Source organism: Mesoplodon mirus, assembly GCF_964341445.2.
Source record: "Mesoplodon mirus genome assembly, chromosome: 18".
NCBI lineage: Eukaryota > Metazoa > Chordata > Mammalia > Artiodactyla > Ziphiidae > Mesoplodon > Mesoplodon mirus.
The window spans coordinates 13,202,012-13,224,046 of NC_138994.1; the positions used below are offsets into that span (position 1 = coordinate 13,202,012).

Genomic DNA, 22,035 nt, shown 5'->3' on the forward strand with positions numbered 1-22,035 from the left:
GCCCCTTCCTCTTTTGACAGTGCCCCTGCTCCTCCCTCGCTCCACGCACGCCCCCCACCAGGCATCATGGTGCCGGACACAAGGGGCGCTCTTGAGGAGTGACTACAGTCCTCGCACTGCTCCTGCACTTGCCTCCACCCTGTGCATCAGATGCACCGCGCCCCGGGGGGCAGCTTGGACTCGGGGCGCACCACCTGGCTCTTCCTGCGTGAGTGCCCGCCCTCGCTGACTGCCAAGCAGGGTGCCCACCCACCAGGCAATGGGCAGCACCCTCGCACACAGCTGCCCTTCCGCATGCGCTTGGAGCAGCAAGGACTGCAGTGATTCTCTGTGAAGTGGCTGTGTTGGGCTGTGCCGCAGTCTTTGGAAAACTGCGCCTGCGCTTCGACTGTCTCCATCTTGGGGGTCCATCTCTCCCCGCTTCAGTCGGCTACATGGGCTGCGGATTGCTGGGGTGGCTAGAGTTGGGATGAAGCAGAGGCCAGTAGAGGACATCCAGTTCTGGATTATCCAGTGATGCCCTTGCTGGGCCTGAGTCCAGCCCCAGCTTCAGCTCTAGCAGGGAGCCAGGGGTGTTCATGTGGGGTTGGTAGAAGGACTGTGATGTCGGTGGCTTCCCTCGACCATTGACGCCTTTCATAGCCCTCTGCGGGCGAATGGTGTCACTCCGGGGGTTGAGGGGCTGAGACTGAGTGGAGCCCGTCCACTCTGGCCCGGGGTGGGGGTGAGCCACCCCCCCCTCCGGTGCAAGGGCTGGGGACGGCCACCACCAGCCATGACTCACACATACCCTCAGGGGTTCCAGCTCCAATTCACCTGTATGATGGGGCAACAAGGAGGAGTCTAGAAGGAGCAAGCCAGCACGGGCCGTCCACGGCTGCTCCTTTCTCACGGGGAGGCCCTGGGCCCAGCCGGCCCCTCTCCTCCAGCCCAGCTCTCCACCCAGGGTGAGCACAGAGCTCTTTATTGTCGGAGGACACGTTTTCTCTAACTCAGACACACTAACACACAGGGGGACACATGGGCATGCATTCACAGAACAGCTTCCCCGCCACACCCCCTCCCCCACCCCTTGGCACAGAGCAGGTGCCCCTCAGATCACCACACTGGGGGACATGTGGACAGCGAGGCGCTGTCTGGCTCCCACGCTCTCGCCTCTGTTGGGCATCAGTTATGGACTGTACAGTGATGCCCTCTCCGGGCACCTGAGTCCGGCCACAGCTGGAGTTGCAGGGGGCTTCAAAAGGGGTTCTCAGCCAATCCAGGGAGGCCGCCAGCCAAGTGGGTCTCCGCAGAGGGGTCCTGGCTAGTCCTGTTGCTGCCACTGCCCCTTGACAGCAGCAGCTTCTCACTGGGGGGGCCACCAGTGGGCCTGGCCGTGTGGCTGCCGACATGGCGCTCCTCCTGCAGTGCTTTGCCCTCGCGCCAGCGGTGCCAGCGCCGCAGCAACTCCGACTGCACCTGGGGTGGGCAGGTGGGTCGGGCCAGTCCCAGGGCCTGCCCGTGCCACCCTTTCAGGATCCCCAACCCCCTGGCCTTGAAGGGCTATGTGGCGCCCTGGGTGTGGAGCCAGGCAGGCTCTGTCACCACAGAACGCTGGGGTCTGGGAACACCTGGGGACCCCCTCACCCTCAGGTGCACTCCCTGAGGACGGGATGAGGCTGACCCATCTCAGCAGGCCTGATACCCAGTGTCCTGGAAACTGAGCCCAGTAAGTGCAGGTGGACACGAAGGGCTCACACCCCTGAGGGGTGGGGCCAGGGTGTCTATACTCCCCCTGACCCCAACCCCAGCGCTGGTTCCAGACCCACCCCCCCACCTACCTCCTTGTTGAGGAAGCAGTAGAGAACAGCCACCAGCAGGCCCTGGAGAGATGGGGGAGGTCAGGGCTGCACCCAGGCTGGCCTGGGGGTTGGGCGGTTGGTTAAGGGGCGGGCAGGCACCTGGAAGGAGCTGAGGAAGAGGTCGAAGAAGAGCTTGGCGGAGCGCAGGGTGCCCTGGGCATGCTCGTCGGTCACAAAGGCAAACACCACCTCATGGACCCCCAACAGGGGGATGAGGGTCAGCGTGGACTTGGCCAGCCTGCGGGGGCAGAGACTGAGCCACCAGCCCAGCCCCCCACCCCGGGGCTCTGGTGCCTCCAACCCCACCTACACTCCCTCTGGCCCCCCCGGGGGTGTGCAGGTCCTCAAGCCGCCTGGTGCCCTCCCACTCCCAATGCCCACACCCACCGGAATTTGTAGTCAGTATAGCGCATCTGGTGGGCTCGCAGCTTGGCCACTAGGAGGTGAAGGATGCGGATGAAGATGAAGAAGTTGATCTGGGTGTGGGGGGGACACAGCTCAGGGCAGCTCTTGGCCCCCACCTGTCCCTCCTGGAGGTGGGCCTGGCAGCCAGACAGACCCTGGCTCCTGGGGCCCTGGGGCTGTGGGCACCCAGTCAAGGATGGACAGCCTGGCCCAAGGCCCAGGGCACCAGCCAGTGTCCTGGGTGAGTGCCAGGCCTCCCTCCCTGTCCACCCAGGCAGGATGCTGTCTGTCTCCTCGGGCTGCTGCAGGCTGATGAGGAAGGAAGGGGCTGGGGGGCCAAGTTCAGCAGCCTCCCGGCCCTCCCTGCGGTGCCAGCAGGTGCCTCATTTCCTCACCAGGATGGCCAGGAAGACAGGGAAGCGCAGGATCCACCAGAAGCCCATGTTGTCATTGCTGGTCCAGCACCTGCAGGGTGGGGCCTGCTCGTGTCCTGGCAGCCTCGCAGCCCCCCGCCCCCTGATTCCTTGGGATCTAATTAGTGCCTCAGGAAAAGAAGGGAGATAATTACCAATGACCTCCACCCCCAGGGAACCAGGTTTGCTTAGTGCCCCCCACTGCCTCTGGCCAGAGACCCGTGAGCCACTCCCACACTCTGAGCCACATGGCCATTCCCCACGGGGCCAGCCCAGCACCTCCCAGCCAGGAGAGGCGAACCCCCCTGCTGGTCCACGCGCCAGTCAGATACTCACTGGATGTTCTCAAACAGACACTTGACCACCACCCAGGGGGTGACGAACAGCATGGGGGCACCTGTGGGGGAGAACAGCTGTGGTCCCGTGGCCCCGGCCAGCCCACCGGCCCCCCGCGCACCGGCCCACTCACCCCAGCCGATGCCCAGGTAGAGGGGGAAGCAGCTCCTTTCAGGGACGGTGGCGAAGCCCAGCAGGCTGTGCAAGTACACGCCCTCCACCAGCAGCCAGCAGTAGTTGGCCACGACGCCGTACTGCATGAACACCGCGGCCACACGGCAGCCGGCCACTGCCTGGCCGCGGGGGCAGCATGAGTGCAGGCCTCCCAGCTGCCTGCCGCCCAGGGCCCGGAGGCCAAGAGGCCGGATCTGGGAGCTCACCCCGTCACTCAGCCAGACGCTCACGCTGAAGTCATCCCCAATCCTCTGGCTGTAGCGGGTCTTGAGCAGCGTGTCGATGACCAGCACAGAGCTGGCCTTGAGCACGAAGGACGCGAACAGGTTCACGTGGATGTAGTTTCGGGTGCAGTGCAGCTTGCTGTGGGCACAGCGAGTCAGTCTCCGCCCACCCTGCCCGCTGGGGCCCCCCATGAGCAGGGTGGTGGGCATACCTGAGGCCCAGCAGGATGGCCAGGGCCAGGAGCAGGGCCCCCAGGGACAGGGAGTAGCCCACGGTGTACATCACCTGGAAGCTGCTGTACATCTTGGCCACCTCCTTCTGCAAATCGCAGTGGCCAATCAGGGCTGGAGAGGGCCATCTTGCCCCTCCCCACAAGCCCCCACTGCACCTGCCATGGGCTGACCTGGACCTCAAGCTCCTTGTCGTCCATCTGGCACTGGGATGCATTTCGCCATGGCTGCCCCCGCGGCCCACGTACCCACTGCCCATCAGGCCCACACCTCTTGAAGACGAGGCGGTGCTGCACTGCGGGGGCAGGCTCTGGTCAGCGCCCCGCCCCTGGGCTGAGCCCCCTCTGCCAACCCCCCACATCCCTGCTGTGGTTACCTTTGTGGTGCCAGGGCAGGTACCAGGGGCAGGAGATGTTGGCTGTAGTGTTGGGAGGGGTGTCCGGCCAGCAGGAATATTTGTCAAAGGTTCTATTACAGACCAGCTCTGCAGAGGCGGGGACAGGGTTGCTCCTCAGCAGGGCCCGGCCCGCACAGCCCCCTGTTGCACGCTCTCTGTGTCCCAGGAGGCAGCCTCCCAGGTCTCCCTGACCATCCTGCCTGCCCTGGACGCCTCTGTCCAGCCTGGTCCTGAGCTCCAGCTCTGCCCGGCCACCTCCCCTCAGATACTCCGCATCTCCACCCAGGGTCTTCCCTGTTCCCAGTGCCCTTCTAGTAGCACTTCCATCTCTGGAGGCTGAACCCCAATTCTGTTGGCATCCTTCTGGGCCCAGCACCGGCCCCCTCCCTCCCCCAAACAATGGCTCGGCCTCCCAGGCAGCTCCTCCCGCCCCAATCTCTCTTTGCACCTGAGTAATCTTCAGAACTTGTCCAGAAAGCTGTACCCCAGTCTGCCTGAGCACTCCAAATAATGGCCCATCTCCTTCCCCCTCACCAGCCCTGGTGCCCTCTGCCTGCCCCTCTCGGTCCACCTCCCCTACACACTGTCTGCCTCCTGGGCCACGAGGCTTTGCTCCATGGGAGGAAAGACGGTGTCCAGGCCCTGGGCCTGAGGGGTGCCCAGCAGCAGGGGAGGGTCACGAAACACCCCAGTTCTGGGCAGTTCTACCATTTCTTAAATGTCCTGGTCTGTGGCCCTGGGCTAGTCACCAGCTTCTCTATGGCTCAATTTCCTCACCTGTAAATGGTGGGTGGGGGTTGGGGGGACTGGACTCAGGCCGAAGGCGGGGCTCACCAGTTGGTGGGGGCAGCAGGCTCAGGTTGTGGAGACACTGGTCGCCATAGAGCTTCCACTTCTCAAACAGGAAGTCCATCACCTGAGCGGAGGGGGCCTGCGGCTGGGGGTACAGATGGACGGACAGAGGGGACAGACTGGCGTTGGCATGAGGGGCAGGCAGGCTGGCGGGATGGGGGGACTGGCAGCAGCGCTCACCTGGCAGGCCAGCAGTAGAAGCAGGAGGAGGTGGGGGCAGCGTGGCAGGATGGGGGGCATGCCTCTGGGCAGCTGCCCCCCACATCTGGCTGGGGTTGCACAGCTGGGGCAAAGAGGTCCTCGTAGGTGCACACTCCTCTGGGGGCTGCTGAGTATCAGAGCAGCAGGGTCTGTGCAGGGACACCCAGGAGTGAAGAGGCCCCGCTGGTCTCCGTTGTGATCAGCAGGGTGTCCTGCTCCCCTAAAACCATCCCTTTGAGTCTCCGGATCCTACTGATGAAGTGGGAGCTGGGAGGGAGGGGATGCCAGAAATGGTCACTCTGCCAGTGGCAGGTTGGGGGTCTGGCCCTGCGCCTGGGGGTTCTGCCCAGGGTCCTGGGAGCTGCTCCATCTCACAGCCCGTGGCTGTCTGTGTGGTGGCTCTGACAGTCCCAGAGCCCCTCTCCTACATGTTGGTTAAGCGGCCCCAGTCCTGCCTGGTACCAAAGATGTCAGAGGAGGGGGCAGCCTCCCTAGCTGCCCAAGTCCTCCCTTCGGCTCTCGCTATTTTTCCCACCTATTCTTAGCTCCTGGGAAAGTAGCATGGCAGGCTGGGGCAGGGTACCAGGACCATCCATCACTTGGTCCCCAGGGGCATGGTTATCAAGGTGGCCCTGGGCCAGCTCCCAGACTTGGCAGGGGTCAGGAGTGCCAAGCATATGCTTAGGGTGGTTCCTGTCACATCCATGCCCCCTTGCCCAGGACTGGGGTGTTTAGGTGCTCCCTTGGGCCCCGCCCAAGACTCCAGCCGGGCTTCCTGGGTCCCATGGGCCATAGCATGCAGGCAGCTGTAGCGCATTCCTTTGAGATTAGCACTGCCAGCTGCCGGGGGCTCAGACACCGGACCCCTGCCCTCGTGGTGCCTGCAGGGGGAACCTGGTCCTGTCCGGAGCCTGCGTTTGGGGCATCAGCAGCCCCGTAAGTCATCGTGTCACTGCTTTCAGAGTCCGTCTTCTGATCCACTGAATTCCACAAGGGCAGTAGGGAGGGGCTTCCCTTGGGGCCTAGGGGTGGGGCCCCTAGGAACGACTCATGCAGCCCCCTTAGGGCTGTGGATGGCATTCTGCCACAGAGTGAGCATGTGATGGACCGATGGATGGACAGATGGATGAAACTGGCTGGCTGGAAGGCAGTGCCTGGAAGCCAGGGAGAAGGTGGGAGGAGGGATGCAGGCTGTGACTGAAGGTGGAGGCCTCCTGGACAGCCCTGGATCTCAGCCTCCTCCCATCAGAGTCCAGATGGGCCCTCATGGGGCCAACTCCCGTGGGCTCCTCTGTGATTCACCCCTCACCCCTAACGGGACCCTGAGATGCCACCACGTGGGGTGGGCACCTGGACCATAGCCTGCTGTGGGGCTCCTCACCCTGGCCCTTGGGCCACAGTGCAGGTCAGGCCTGGTGAGGCAGGGCCCAGTAGTCGCTGGTCCCCAGGCCCTGGTCCAGGTGGGGGAGCCAGAGCGGCGGGCCTTCTCAGGGGAGTAGCCCCCAGGTGGGTGGAGGACAAGGGGCAGTTCAGGTGTCCCCAGCCCGAGGGGCCTTATCTCCTGATTCTTATCAAACAGCCCGGTCTTCTGCCCTGCCCTTCCCCACCGAAGCCATGGAGCCAGGTGGCTGAGGAGCACTGTGACCAGCTGCTGGAGGACGGGAGGTGGCTGGGAAGGCTCAGGGAGACAGGGGCAGCCTGAATGGCTAGAGGCTCTGGGGGCAGGGCAAGGGGAGAGTGACAAGGGATGGCTGGGGTGGAGTAGACAGTGGAGATGCAGGCGGGGAACACGGGGAGGAAGGATACTGCCCCCTGCCCAGAGGCCCTGCAGCCGGTGGTGAAGGGAGGATGAAGCTGCGGGGACAGTCCAGTGAGGAGCTCCAAGGCAAAATGTCAGCCCCTCAGAGTCCAGCTGGGGTGTGGTGGCCAGGCTGTGCCTCAACTTTCCCATCTGAAAAGTGGGAGTTCACCTTGCTGACCTCCTAGGGCTGTTAGGAGAACCCAAGGTAGGCGGGGCCACACCCAAGCAGCCTGCCTTCCAGCTAGGGGTCAGTTAGTCTGGGAACCACAGAGAGAAGCTGAGCCCCCGGGGTAGAGGGGAGAGAGAGATGGGCTGCCCTGGGGCCCCTCCTTCACTGCCCCTCCAATGGCAGCCAGAGCAGAGGAGTGGGGAGGCCTTTCCATAACCCCTCCTCCCATCCCTGGTCTGGTCTGTGGGGTTGGGAATCCTTGAAGATTTACCCCACACAGTTCAGCGCCTACAGATCACAAGCTGGTACCCCAGCTCAGAGCACCGGTGGTCCCACGTCCCTAGGGATCAGGGCCTCAGCAACCCCCAACCAATACAAGAGGCAGAGGATGATACCTCTCACTAAGTCTCTGATAGAAACACAAGAAGGGGCAAAAGTGGATGAGGCTCCCATGCCTGTCAGGGGAGTACGGGCAAGATATCTAGACACTTCTCTGAATGAGGACTGGGCAGAGTGTGGGGCTGTGTAGCGACTTTCAGCTGTGCAAGGCTGAGATTCTGAGGTCCCTGCCCTGAGCACCCAGGTGTGAGGCTGCCGCCACAGGAGAGGGTGACATTGCAAGGCCCAGTTCTGGTCCCGGGAACAAGGGTAAATAATTCAACTTCTCAGAGCCTCGGTTTCCCTACTTGAAAAGTCCCTGCCTCCTCAACGCCGTGGAGGACAATGAGATTTGCCACTTGAAGGGAAGGACAGATTATAACGTGCAGGCCCCCTCCCTTCCATGGGGGACACTGCAACCCCAGAGGCAGCCTGCCAGCCCCAGGGATAAATATTTGTTGAATGAATGAGGACTGAGACTGGGACGCGGAGGTGCCGCTCCAAGCCTCCCATTGGCCTTGGCATCAGGGCTGCTGTTTTCCACCTTATTACCCTCCTGGCACGGCACAGGAGCTGGTGGAGGCGGGGGACTACCAGCCAGGGACCAAACCTTCTCCCTTCGTGGACCTGGAGGCTTCGCTCCCTCTCTGGCCCTGGACTGCACCTGCCCAGCACAGATAGCTCAGGATCAGAGACTCTGGCGGAGTGGGAAGGAGGGCCAGCTTTCCCCCGGCTCCAGCTCACCCCCTCCTCTCTTTCCCAACCCCCTCTCTCCACCACGGGCTGGCTGGCTGGTGTTCTGTCTCCCCGCCTGGCAGAACGCACCACTCCTGGGTGCTCAGAGCTCAGCTGTTTCCCCAGTTTCCCCTGGGGATGCCCCAGGACTCCCAGACCTGCAGCTGGGGGAGGGGCCCCCAGGATGGGTGGATCTCCATGGAGGAGAGTGGGACGCTGGTCACCCCATCTCCTCCCAGGATCTGAATAGGTGTGGTTGAGGCCTGCCAGCCTCTGATGGGTATGGGGGTGGGGGTGTTTGTGAAACCAGAGCAAGTAGCGGAAGGTCATGGCCCCAGGGCGGGATCAGGGGCCACAGGTTGTTGACAAAGCCTGATTCCTGCATCCTCCTCCCACTCTGTGGGGGCAGGGCGGGCCTGGATGTGGGCCAGGGTGCTACTCCCCCACCAACCCTCATCCCCCAGCACAGAAGGGCCGAAAACAGCCCGGACAGGTCCTCGGAGGATGCGGGCGCCCAGACCTCAGGAGTCAGTCCGTTTCTGGTGGGGGCAGAAATCCTGCGGCCCAGAAGTGTGAGTGGGGGCCGCCGGAGAGGAAGGAGCAGGCAGGGCAGTGACCTGCCCTCCCTGCGGATCAAAGTGACAAGTGTAGGCTCCGCGGATGACGCCCCTCGGCCCCTCCGGGGAAACCCGGGTAACCAAGATACAGCTGGGGAGCTTTGGGAAGCAGGGGCCCGCTGGAGGGAAGCAGGGTTGCCCCCCGCGCCTCTGGGGGTGTCTCCGAGGTTCTGTGTATGCGCGGGGCGGGGGGGGGCGGGGAAGCGGGGGTGCTGGAGGGAGGAGTCGGGAGCGGAGAGGGGCAACAGGACAGCGCGCCTGGCACTCACAGACACCCCACCCTTTTCCCCCGAGACGCGCTCCCCAGGGAGGAGAGGACGGGGGAAGCGCTGAGACCCCCAACCTTCTCGATAGTGCGGAACCAGGTTGACCGTCCGAGCTGGAAGGGCGCATCCTGGGGTCGGGAACGGGGTGTCCGACGGGGATGAGGACGGCGACACCCGGGGTCCGAGACCGCCCACCTAAGATAGGGGTCCACGCCGGCCAGTCCCGCGCTCCCGCCTTCGGCCCCCGGCCGGGAACGTGTCCTCGAGCCTGGCCCAGGTGCTCACCGCGCGCCGCTCCGGCCGCTTCGCGATCCCCGCAGTCCTCCGCGCGCACGGGTCAGGGGCCGGCCGCCGCTCGTCTCCACGGCTCTGCCAGATCAGGGTCGGCGCCGGCACCGCGCCCGCGCCCCGCGCCAGCCGCTAGCAAACTTTCCAGCGGCTACGCTCCGCGGCGGCGGAGAGAGAGGAGGAGGGGGCGGGGGCGGGGGCGGGAGCGGCCCGAGGGTCCCCGCCCGCGCCTCCGCCCTCCTGCCGCGCCTCGGGGAGCGACTGCGGACCCGGGAGCCCCTGCCCGCAGACCCCTCCCCGCGCACCCGTGCCCGACTCCTGCCTTGCGGACTCCTACCCCACGGGGCCCTCCCCGCGGACCCCGCCCCGGAGAACTCCCAACCCAGAGCTCACTCGGCAGACCCCCGCCCGGGCGACCCGGGCCGGCAGACGGCAGCTCCCCGCGGGGACAGCAGCGGTGGGTGGACAGGTGCGGTGTGTGGCGGGCGCGCGGCCAGGGGTGGGAGCTGTGACTCCACGCCCCTTCCTCTCGTCTCCTCCGCGTTCCCGGGCCCTCACAGCTTCTTTCCCGGGTACTGATTGTCGGAAGGACTGACCCCCCACTTACCCCGCACCGTGGCTCCTAGGCGACTCTCCCACCGCGCCCAGAGCAGGCTGGACTGGAGTGGGGGGCCAAGGCGGGGAAGGGCGGCCCCTGGGGTGCCTCTTTAAGCCCAAGGGTCCCGTGCCATCTCCCTTAAGCACCCTCCAGCACCGTTCATCCAACAGTACAGCCCCTCCCTCCGGGCGCCCCCCCGCCCCACACACCCCAGCAGTCAGCCCCCAGTGACCGCAGGGTCACCAAACCCCATGCACACTTTGGGGCCTCATCTTTCCTGGCCGTTCAGTATTTGGGGACATTGATGGTCATGCCCTCCTTCTGGAAAGTTCTCCCATGGCTCTGGCTTCCACGCTGGCGTTCCCACCTCCTTCTCTCTGCATTCCCCTCCACTTTCCCTTGGACAGTTCCTAACGTTCCCACTGCCGGATGCCCAGGGCCCCACCAGGACCCCTGTCCCCTGACCCGCTCCCATCTCCTGAATGTACTTCCCCTGCCCACCCACCTGCTGGACTCCTGGCAGGGATCCTGAGGTCTCCGGCGCATCACCAAATCCTGATTCTCCCTCTCGCATTTCTCTGGAATCTGTCTGGGCTACCTCTACACTGTCAACCACTGTCTGGCCACCATCACCCTGGGATGCCCTCCCTGGCCCACTGGGTCAGCTCTTTTGTTAGATGCTGTCCTTTGTCTTTGGGGCCTTTCTCCCTACTTCTGTTTTGGGGGACATTGGAACCCGTGGTTCTCCCCTACCCATGGCTCCCCCCTCCCTCCAGCCCCCAGAGCAGAGCTGAAGCTGGTCCCAGCACCCTGTGACATACCCACAGGTAGCTGGTGCTTGGTAACCTGACCTCCACACACCTGCCCTGCCACTGTCTGAAGGCTCAGGAGGAGGGGAATTTCTGGGGGTGCCCTCCAGACCCCCATTCTTACCAGCCCACCTGGAACCCTGTCCCCAGAGCAGCGTGTTTTGGTTCAGGCAGTGGCCAGAAGGCAAAGGTCAGAAGCGAAGGTCAGCAAGTCTGGCTCTGCTTGCATAGGGCTGAATGTGTAAGTGCTGGATGCAGGTGCTGGGGGAGGGGAGCTTTCCGAGATCGGTGCCCCCAAACCCCCACCCCCCATCCTCCTCTCCTCTTCCAGCCCTCCTCCCACTTCTCTTGGGGCAGGGCACCCGTACAGGCACCAGAGATCTGCATAGGTGCCCCCGACTCTCCCTACAGCTGTGATCTTGGGATCTTGCTTGTGATCTGGGTGGGCTCCTGCCTGTGAGCAGGGTCGCTGGCACCACTCTGGGTGGCGGTGAGGCTCAGGGGAGAAGCTACAGGTTCTTCCTGGAGGTGGGATAAACCTGAGGAGCTGGGAAGGTCATCCCTGCTGTGTGACCTTCAGAGAGGCCCTTCCCTCTCTGGAACTTATTTTCCTGAGGAAATTCTGGTTGGGTGGAGGCCCAGCAGTCTGGGGGAGGGGCTGGGTGGCCCGAGTTGGGTTCTAGCAGGAAGAGATGTGAAAGAATAAATGTAGAGTTTTTTCATAAATTTATGAAATGGGGGGGGCATACCTGAAATGTGTGGACACAGTGGGGAGCAGAAGGGGGAGGGAGAGGGAAGAGATGGGGGAGGGGGTGCCTTCCTGGGCTGGGCCACCTTTATTTACATAACTGAATTCATAAGACATAAATAGAGCAGAAACTGGGAATGAAGGGGGCTGGGCCTTCCCACGGAGCATTGGAGGCCTGGGGAGTGAGGAAGGGGTCTGTCCATCACTGAGTCCCTGAGGGTCCCGATGGGGGTGGCACCCTGGAGGTGTGCTGGCTCCTGTGTGCCAGGGCAGGCCGGGGTTGGGGGCTGCCCTCCACAGCCACAGGAGTGCTGTTCCGTCTGTCTGCGCTGTGGGCTCTGGAGAGTACCCCAGCAGAGCTCAATTCAGGCATCTGGCTGAGTGTTATGAACTGGTACTGCGCACAAAGCCTGGCAGGGAGAACCAGACACCCCAGCATCGAGTTCTGGGCGGGAGATGTTGATAAGTGGCCAAGAAAGAGGTGGCCAGATTGGGTGGTGCTGGGCAGAAACCCAGGGCAGAGGGACCCCCCAGAGCATCAGGACCCAGAAAATGTGGAGCTGCAGGAAAGGATGCAGGGGGAAAAGAGATGGTGCCGCCAGACAGAGCTGCTGTTAATGTCGCAGGGTGGTTCCTTTCAGGTCTCTTTACTGTTGCTATTTTTAAATTACTTACTTACTTAATTAATTGTTTTTGGCTGCGTTGGGTCTTCGTTGCTGCGTGCAGGCTTTCTCAAGTTGCGGTGAGCAGGGGCTACTCTTCGTTGCAGCGCACGGGCTTCTTATTGCGGTGGCTTCTCTTGTTGTGGAGCACGGGCTCTAGGTGCAAGGGCTTCAGTAGTTGTGGCACGCGGGCTCAGTAGTTGTGGCGCATGGGCTTATTTACTCCGCGGCATGTGGGATCTTCCTGGACCAGAGCTCGAACCCGTGTCCCCTGCACTGGCAGGCAGATTCTTTTTAAAAAAATTTTTTTTAATTTATTCATTTATTTAGTTTTTGGCTGCATTGGGTCTTCACTGCTGCACACAGGTTTTCTCTAGTTGCTGAGAGCTGGGCCTTATTTGTTGCGGTGCACGGGCTTCTCATTGCGGTGGCTTGTCTTGTTGCGGAGCACGGGCTCTAGGCGCGCGGGCTTCAGTAGTTGTGGCTCACGGGCTTAGTTGCTCCGCAGCATGTGGGATCTTCCTGGGCCAGGGCTCGAACCCATGTATCCTGCATTGGCAGGCAGATTTTTAACCACTGCGCCACCAGGGAAGCCCAGAAGGGAGATTCTTAACCACTGTGCCATAAGGGAAGTCCCCTACTGTTGCTTTTTTTTTTTTCAGTACGCGGGCCTCTCACTGTTGTGGCCTCTCCCGTTGCGGAGCACAGGCTCCGGACGCACAGGCTTAGCGGCCATGGCTCACGGGCCCAGCCGCTCCGCGGCATATGGGATCCTCCCAGACCGGGGCACGAACCCGTATCCCCTGCATCGGCAGGCGGACTCTCAACCACTGCGCCACCAGGGAGGCCCCCTACTGTTGCTTTTGATAGAGTTTTGTATCCAGCTTTCCCAGCATAGCTGGTAACATAAGCATTTCCCCATCTTAATAAGAGGTCTTCTCAACACCACGGTACTTGGGCACTTAGTATTCTATTGTGTGGATCTGTTAGACTTTACTCAACCATTCACAGGCTATAGGAATCAGAAAAGGGAACAACCCAAAGCCCCAGCGAATGGGCACTAAGCTGCATCCTGGTGCCTTGCTCAGACATTCTTGAGAGACTGAGAACCAATGGAAAAGAGGACACTAGATGAGACAGCTAATGCAGAGACCAGAAGAAAACTTTCGGTGATCATTCTCAGATAGGAAAAGACAAGGCACCCCTGCGACTAGGACAGGGCACTTTGGAAAACAGGCAGAGAACAAGAAAGAATCCTTGTGAAATTTTAAAAAAAGAATCTAAAAACTTAAAAATTTAATAGAAGGATTGAAAGAATGAGTTGAGGAAATCTCACAGAAGAAAGAACAAAAATCTGAGAGACAGAAACTAGGAAAGAGAAGATAAGAGATGGTGGAGGATCTGTGCAGAAAGTCTAGCACTTGAGGGGCAGACTTTCCAAAATGAGGTCAGAGGAGGAGGAGACAACTGTGAACAAATAATACAAAGCTCTTCCCAGAACCTCTGTAGTGGAAAAGCTGCCAAGCGGCCAGCACAGTAAAAACAGCAAACCAGCTAACGGATTCAAAAACTCCACCACGTTGCATCATCATGAAGTTTCAAAGTCATCAGAATAAAGAGAAGATATTGAAAGTTTCTAGAGTGTGAACGTAGGTCTCCCGGAGAGGGCACTGTTCAGCGTGGCATAAGACCTGTCACCAGCAGCCAAGCGAGCCACGTTCCCAGGGACAGGACTTCTCACCTCACATCCTCTCTCCAGGCCCACCATCCTCCAGGTCGTGCCGCAGGTGCTAGGGCAGAATAGGACATTTCCAGACACCAGAGGACTCTTACTTCCCACGCAGCTCTTCTTAAGAAGCTCTGAGGTTGAACCACCCAGCATGGAGCGGGGTGCCATGCCAGTCAAGAAGATACTGGATTTTGAAGGCTTAGTACAAAAACAATGTAAAGTATCATGAATTGTGTGTGCTGGTCACACGTTGAAGGGATCCTCTTCCTGACAAATTGGTTTAAATAAAAGGTATTACTGGGCTTCCCTGGTGGCGCAGTGGTTGAGAGTCCGCCTGCCGATGCAGGGGACACGGGTTCGTGCCCCGGTCCGGGAAGATCCCACATGCCGCGGAGCGGCTGGGCCCGTGAGCCATGGCCGTTGAGCCTGCACGTCCGGAGCCTGTGCTCCGCAACGGGAGAGGCCACAACAGTGAGAGGCCCGCGTACGGCAAAAAAAAAAAAAAAAAAAAAACCAAAACAAAAGGTATTACTAAAGTTAATTTCACCTGTTCCTTTTCCTTTTTCAAAAAATTTTATTTATTTTATTTTATTTATTTATTTTTGGCTGCACTGGGTCTTCATTGCTGTGCGTGGGCTTTCTCTAGTTGCAGTGAGCAGGGACTACTCTTTGTTGTGGTGTGCGGGCTTCTCACTGTGGTGGCTTCTCTTGTTGTGGAGCACAGGCTCTAGGCACACGGGCTTCAGTAGTTGTGGCACATGGGCTCAGTAGTTGTGGCTCGCGGGCTCTAGAGTGCAGCCTCAGTAGTTGTGGAGCCTGGGCTTAGTTGCTCCATGGCATGTGGGATCTTCCTGGGCCAGGGCTCAAACTCGTGTCCCCTGCATTGGCAGGTGGATTCTTAACCACTGTGCCACCAGAGAAGTCCCCCCTTTCCTTTTTAAATGTGGATACAAAATATTTGAAATGACTCGTTGGTTCACACTTGTGCTGCGTAATATTTCTGTTGGGCGGCGCCCTCTAAAATCGCCAAGAGACTGTATAAAGAAGGAAGCGTAATAACAGCCCCCATCCCCCCTTCCCCAGGCTGCCCACCGACCCTTCCACCAGCAAAATTTACACAATTGTGGTGTGAATGCAGATCATTATGCCTCTGGATTGAAGGGGGGTGGAAGGGGTCAGAAGCAGGTGGGAGGGCCTGTCTCTGGTTGGGGTGCCAGGAAGTTGGGATAATGCTGAACAGTGTAAATCAAGACTGATTCAAACATCAATTGAGCCCCTGCAATGTGACAGGCACCGTTCTGGATGCTGGGAGACAGAGGGCAGCTGACATCTTAGCAGAAGGAAGCAGACGGTACACAACCCAACAGATCGGTGTATTCCTACTGCAGCATGAGGTTCTGATAAGGGCTGTGAAGAAAATACAGCAGGTGAGGAGATAGAATGAAGAATGTGGCTACTGTAGATATTTTCTTCTTAAAGTCCCGGATGTTCCCAGACCTTGCCCAACCCTCCCCCCAAAACTCCCACTGCCCTGAATTGGGTGTTTCTCTCTCAGTTTTTTATACTTTTGTTACACGAATATAGGAATGATTCATGATATCCATGGCATGTTCTTTTTTTTCCTTTTTTTAATTGAAGTATAGTTGATTTACAATTCCGTGGCGTGTTCTTAAAGCACCAGGTCTGATATATCTGCTTTTCTGCTCAGCCATATGCTTTCGGGCTGCATTTATGCTGACCCAGGTGGCTCTGGTTTGTTGATTAAAAAAAAATTTTTTTTTTGAAGTATAGTTGGTTTACAATGTGCTAGTTTCAGGTGTACAGCAAAGTGATTCAGTTATATCTATATCTGTATTCTTTTTCAGATTCTTTTCCATTGTAAGTTATTACAAGATACTGAATATAACTCCTTGTGCTATACAGTAGGTTCTCGTTATCTTTTTTTTTTTTTTTTTTTTTTTTTGCGGTACACGGGCCTCTCACTGTTGTGGCCTCTCTCATTGCAGAGCACAGGCTCCAGACACGCAGGCTCAGCGGCCATGGCTCACGGGCCCAGCTGCTCCGCAGCATGTGGGATCTTCCCGGACCGGGACATGAACCCGGGTCCCCTGCATCAGCAGGCGGATTCTCAACCACTGCGCCACCAGGGAAGCCCCTGTTTATCTTTTTTATATATAGTAGTTTATCTTTTTTATATATAGTATCTTTTCTATATGTAGTACTGTTGATCCCAAACTCCTAAATTTATCCCTTACCACCCTGATTCCTTGATTATTTAACTGCATGATATTCCAGCATCCAGGGAAAACCCACCTGCTTTGTTCATGTTTCTGTTGGAGGACATTTGGCTTTCTTCCTCCCTGTCCCTCTTCTCCTTTCTTTTTTTGACCATGACAGTAGAGCTGCAAGGAACATTGCGGGACAAGCCTTTGGTGCACGCAGTGGGCAGGGTCTCTCCCAGGGGTGCGGTACTGTGAACTGCTGTGCTATCAGGGGGTGCATATCTTCACATCTTCAGCCTCACTAGATATTGACCAACTGTTTTTGGAAATGATGAGCCCATTCACGGTCCCACCAGCAGGGTTTAAGAGTTCCCGTACATACACTCACTAAAACCATATTTTATTTTCAAATACACATATGTATTAATTTCATAGCATGTGTTAAAAGTCAGGTTTATTGAGGCATGATACACTCTTGAAAAATGTACAGTTGAATGAGTTTTGACAAATATATAGTCATGTAACCACCACAGACAAGATATAGAACATTTTTGTTGCCCCCAAATTCCCTCAGGACCCCCCTGTAGTCTGTCTTCCCCCCGCAGGTCCCTGGCCATCACCCACCTGATTTCTCTGCCTATAGATCTGCCTTTCCAAGAATACATATAAATGGATTATGTAGCCTTTTGTACCTGGCTTCTCACTTATTGCAAAGCTTCTGAGATCCATTCATGATGCAGCTTGTAATAATGGTTCCCTCTGCTTATTGCTGAGTCCTACTCCACCGGATGGGTGGCCCGAGGTTTGGTTATTCGTCCAGTTGGTGGACATTTGGGTTGTTCCCAGTTTTTGGCATTGTGAATTCTGCTGCTCTGAACGGTTGTGTGCAGATCTTTGTGTGGACACGTGTTTTCCTTTCTCCTGAGGAAACACCTCGGAGTGGGACTGTGGTTCCCAGGCCCTTGACTAACTTTATAAGAAACCGCCAAGCTCTTGTTCTGAGCAGCGGCACTGTCCTGCATCCCCCCTCCCTGCCCCGGCCCCTCGGCTCTCTCGGGATCTTCAGGATTTCTGGTTGTTGATTCTGATTTTTTAGCCATTCCACTACATATATAGTGGTATATTGTGGTTTTGGTTTGCATTTCCCCAATAACTAATGATGGTCAACATCTCTTCATGTGATTCTTTGCTGGCTGTACGTCTTCTTTTATGAATCACCTGTTCAAATCTATAGCTGATTAAAAATTGGCTTTTTAAAAAATTACTTATACTTTCCAATACAAGACCTTCACCAGATACATGTTTTGTAAATATTTTCTCCCGTTCAATGGCTTGCTCTCCTACTTTTGTTTTTTTTTATAAATTTATTTACTTATTTATATTTGGCTGCGTTGGGTCTTTGCTGCTGTGCGTGGGCTTTCTCTAGTTGAGGCGAGCAGGGGCTACTCATTGCAGTGTGCGGGCTTCTCATTGCGGTGGCTTCTCTTCTTGCAGAGCATGGGCTCTAGGCACGCGGGCTCAGTAGTTGTGGCTCATGGGCTCTAGAGCGCAGGCTCAGTAGTTGTGGTGCACGGGCTTAGTTGCTCCGCGGCATGTGGGATCTTCTTGGACCAGGGCTCGAACCCATGTCCCCTGCATTGGCAGGCAGATTCTTAACCACTGCACCACCAGGGAAGTCACTCTCCTACTTTCTTATTAGTTTTTCAGAGATCAGAAGTTTTTAATTTTGATGAAATCCAAATATCACATTTTTGTTTCAGGACTTGTGCTTTTTGTGCCCCATCTGCGACATCTTTGCCTAATCCAAGGTGCCTAAGACTTTCTCCCAGGTTTTCTCTTCAAGTTTTGTTGTTTCAGCTCTTATACTTCGGTCTATGACTTACGACGGGCTAATCTGGTGTGTGGCGCAATGTGAGTTTGTTTATTTGTTTGGCAGATACACCCAGTTGCTCCAACACCATTTACTGGAAAGAGTGTCCTTTCTTGTGTTTTTTTTTTTTTTTTGGCGGTACACGGGCCTCTCACTGTTGTGGCCTCTCCCGTTGCGGAGCACAGGCTCCGGACGTACAGGCTCAGCAGCCATGGCTCACGCGCCCAGCCGCTCTGTGGCATGTGGGATCTTCCCGGACCGGGGCACAAACCCGCGTCCCCTGCATCGGCAGGGGGACTCTCAACCACTGCGCCACCAGGGAAGCCCCAAGAGTGTCCTTTCTTCACTGAGTTACCTCAGCACCTTTGTGGAGAATCTCTTGACCATTGTTGTGGGTCTCTTTCTGGACTGTCTCTTCTATTTCATTGATATGTATGTCCATATTTATGTCAATACTACACTCTCTTCGTTACCATAGCTTTGTAGCATGTCTTGAAACTGCGTACTGTGACTTCTCCAACTTTATTCATCTTTTTCAAAGATGTTTTGGTAATACAGGTTCATTGCATTTTCATTTGAATATTAAAATCAGGTTGTCGGGACTTCCCCGGTGGTCCCATGGCTAAGACTCTGTGCTCCCAATGCAGGGGGCCCAGGTTCGATCCCTGGTCAGGGAACTAGATCCCACATGCCTCAACTAAGAGTTCACGTGCTGCAGCTAAAAGATCCTGTGTGCCGAAACTAAGACCCGGCACAGTCAAATAAATAAATAAATATTAAAAATAAAATAAAATAAAATAAAATCAGGTTGTCAGTTGCTACAAAAAAGCCTACTAAGATTTTGATTGAGATTCATTTGAATCTATACATTAATTTGGGGAGAAAGGACATCTTAACACTGAATCTTCCCATCCATGAACAAGGTGTATGTCTTCATTTATTTGGGTCTTCTTTAACTTCTCTCAGCAATGTTTGGTCATTTCCAGTGCACAGATATTATATATATATTTTTTGTTAGGGAAGTATTTCATTATTTTTGATGCTATAGTCAATGGTGATTTTGTAAAGTTTCCATTTCCAGTTGCTCATTGCTAGTATATAGAAATACAATTGATTTTTTATATGCTGATTTTGTATCCTGTGACCTTGCTAAACTCACTTATTAGTTCTGCTGGTGTGTGTGGACTCCTTGGGTTTTTCTATGGAGATGACTGTGCAGTCTGTGAGAAAGGACGTTTTCTTCCTTTATAATCTGTGTGCCTTTTATTTATTTTTCGGTAACTTATTGTATGGGCTGTGACCTGTAGTACAACATCCAGTATAAGTGGCCAGAGCTCATATTCTTGCCTTATTCCCAATCTTTGGGGGAAAAGCATTCAATTTCCCACCAGTATGTATGATGTTATTCACAGGTTTTTCAGAGTTGCTCTTTATCAATTTGAGAATGTTTCCATCCACTCTTAGTTTGCTGAGTCTTTTTTTTAAATCGTGAATGGATGTTGAATTTTATCAGATGTCTTTTCTTTTTTATGAGATTATCTTTTGATTTGTCTTTCTTAGTCTATTGCTGTGCTGAATTATACTGATTTTCAAATGTTTACCAACCCTGCATTCCTGGGATATATTTCACTTGGTCAAAAATATTATCCTTTTTATATATTTCTGGGTTAGATTTGCTAACATTTTATTAAGGATTTTTGCATCTGTGTTAATTAAGGATTTTAGTGTGTAATTTTATTTTCTTGTAATAAGAAAGTTGTCTGGCTTTTGTATCAGGATGATACTGGCCTCATAAAATGAGCTGGAAAGTATTCCTTCCTCTTCTGTTTTCTGGAAGTCTGTATAGAATTGGCATTATTACTTCCTTAGATGTTGGTGGAATTCACTGATGAAGCATCTGGGCCTGGAGCTGTCATTTTGTAGGAAGGCTTTTAACTACACATTCAATTTTTAAAATAGACCTAGTGCTATTTCCCTACATATTAGCCCATTGCTATTTGAAATTATTATGCTGATTTTTAGTACCACTAGCAGGATTTAAGGGTTTCTTCTGCGGGAATTCCCTGGTGGTCTAGTGGTTAGGACTCTACCCTTTCAGGATCTCAGTTCCCTGACCACTGATTGAACCCAAGCTACAGCCGTGAAAACCCGGTATCCTAACTACTAGGCCACCAGGGAACTCCCAATATTTTCTTAAAGTAAAACAAAAGGGTGCTGGGTCACAGCTGGTGGAAACGTGTCTGGGATGGGGTGGACCCTTCCTGCTGGGGCAGCTCAGAGCCGAGGTCCCTCCTCTTTGAGCCTCCTCCCAGGTGTTCATTGTCCTTCCTTCCTGACCTGCCTGCTCCTCCTCCCCTGATCTTGATTTTTATTACAAAAGAAACTCCTGCAGGTGGCCTTCGCTAGCCCTGCTGCTCTCAGGCCTCAGCAGCCTTCCTGGGCTCCACTGCCATGGTCCTGGCTGGTCACTACTGAGCCCCCCTCCAAGCGCATCCGCTCCCACAACCACGAGCACCCTATCCGGCTAAGACTGCCCCTCTTTGGCCTCCACGCGGGCCTCCTCTGCCTCTTGGACGCCATGGCCGCTCTCCAGCTGCCAGGGACCACCCCCCCACACCGAACTCCCCTCCAGCCTCCATCTGTGTCTTCAAGATAAACTGAGGCTTTGGTGGCCACTGTGCACATGGGCCGTGCCCAGACCCCACCCCCCAGAGGGCAGGTGGCGTGCTCAAAAGTGTTGGGGAGCCGGGGACAGGGAGAGGCCAGGCCCCCCATGACCAGCCACAGCCATCCCCAAGTCTAGACAGCCTTTGGGGCACCCAGGACCTGTCCCTACTCACTGCCCATCTCCTGGGAGCGTCATCTCACCCGCCAGTGTTTACCCGGCTCCTCTGCAGATCAGGCTCAGGGCCAGCCACACCTACAAGCCCTCTGAATTCTCCCAACCAGTGGGTGGTGAGGGGGCATCTAGCCTCTTTCAGAGAAGGTAAACGGGAGAACTCAAGCCTGCCGAGGACCCTTAGCTGAGGGCGGGGGCAGTGGAAGCCCAGAGCCCACGTCTTGACCAAATGGGACACTGGGCCTGGAGACCAGTCTCTGTGGAGGGCTGGGGTCCCCACTTCCATTTTATAGATGCGGAGCCCGAGGCTCTGGAGGTGAGGTGGCCGGTCCAGGGCCTTCAGCCCCCTGGAGCCTGTCCTGGGGAGGGGCCCTGGTCCTGGCTCGCACGAAGCAGGGCTGGACTGAGGGGCGCAGCATCCTCCCCCCACGGCCAGCATTCTCTCCCCAAGTGACCCCCACGCTCTGAGTCCTGGCCTCTTGTCTCGCCAGCTGCCTCTCGCCCTGAGCCACCATCAATGTTGTTAGGCTGAGCAAAGTCACACATTAGGTGGCATCGAGCACGGCTCAATCAAATCAAGCCACTTAGAGGGATGGCAGCAGCAGGGAGGGGCCCTAGGGCCACCAGCCCTACATGGGGCCAGGCTTGGGTCGGCGACAAAGCAGCGGGGTTGGGGGCCGGGCAGCATTGCCGGGGAGGCCAGGGGACAGGTGGACAGGTGGTGCTTGGGCACAGAGGGGCAGCATGGCAGGCGGCCCCTGACCCACGAGCTCAGGATGATGGGGGCATACAAGCCCAGACCCCCATCCGGGATATCAGGGCAGGATGCAGAGCACCGGTGAGGAGGCAGCAGAAGAGGCACGGCCCCCGGGGCTCCTGCAGAATGAGCCAGGCCAGGTGGGACCAGGGGGCGGGTGTGTGTGTGACAAGGAGGCTGGGAGGAACAGGGAGGGGTCCCTCAAGGCTGGGGGCCAGGATGTAGGGCGTTAAGCCTGGAATTTTGCTTGAGTCGGGCTCGCCCAGAAGCACAAGCACATATGGGCTGTTCTCACTCCTTCTCACCATATCGTGTCCTTACAACCTTCGATGGCTCCCCCGTGCCCCCAGGACTGAGTCTTCTCCCAGTGATGCACAGATGGCCCACAGGCTGGCCTGGCTGTCTTTCGTCAACTGGCTTGCCCTGTTCTTTTTTTTTTTTTTTCCCCTGTTCTTGTGTCACCCACTCCT

General features: G+C 56.7%; 1 protein-coding gene across 4 annotated transcripts; it reads right to left on the reverse strand.

Annotated features, from left to right (window-relative positions):
- Nucleotides 1-807: 807 nt before the first annotated feature.
- GCGR (glucagon receptor) lies at nt 808-9,947 on the reverse strand. Of its 4 annotated transcripts, none has more exons than XM_082603023.1 (14): nt 9,725-9,947; nt 5,057-5,226; nt 4,859-4,961; nt 4,004-4,111; nt 3,801-3,922; nt 3,609-3,715; nt 3,379-3,535; nt 3,132-3,291; nt 2,999-3,059; nt 2,645-2,780; nt 2,232-2,320; nt 1,944-2,082; nt 1,824-1,865; nt 808-1,461 (listed from the first exon to the last, which is right to left on the reverse strand). In XM_082603023.1, exons 2-14 carry the CDS (start codon nt 5,114-5,116, stop codon nt 1,240-1,242), a joined length of 1,506 nt encoding a protein of 501 aa, XP_082459149.1. In that variant the 5' UTR covers nt 5,117-5,226; nt 9,725-9,947; the 3' UTR covers nt 808-1,239. The 4 variants fall into 4 exon arrangements, with proteins under 4 accessions (XP_082459149.1, XP_082459147.1, XP_082459148.1 ...); XM_082603021.1 differs by lacking the exon at nt 9,725-9,947 and adding an exon at nt 9,329-9,699; XM_082603022.1 differs by lacking the exon at nt 9,725-9,947 and adding an exon at nt 9,329-9,697 and having other exon boundaries at nt 2,645-2,714.
- Nucleotides 9,948-22,035: the final 12,088 nt, after the last annotated feature.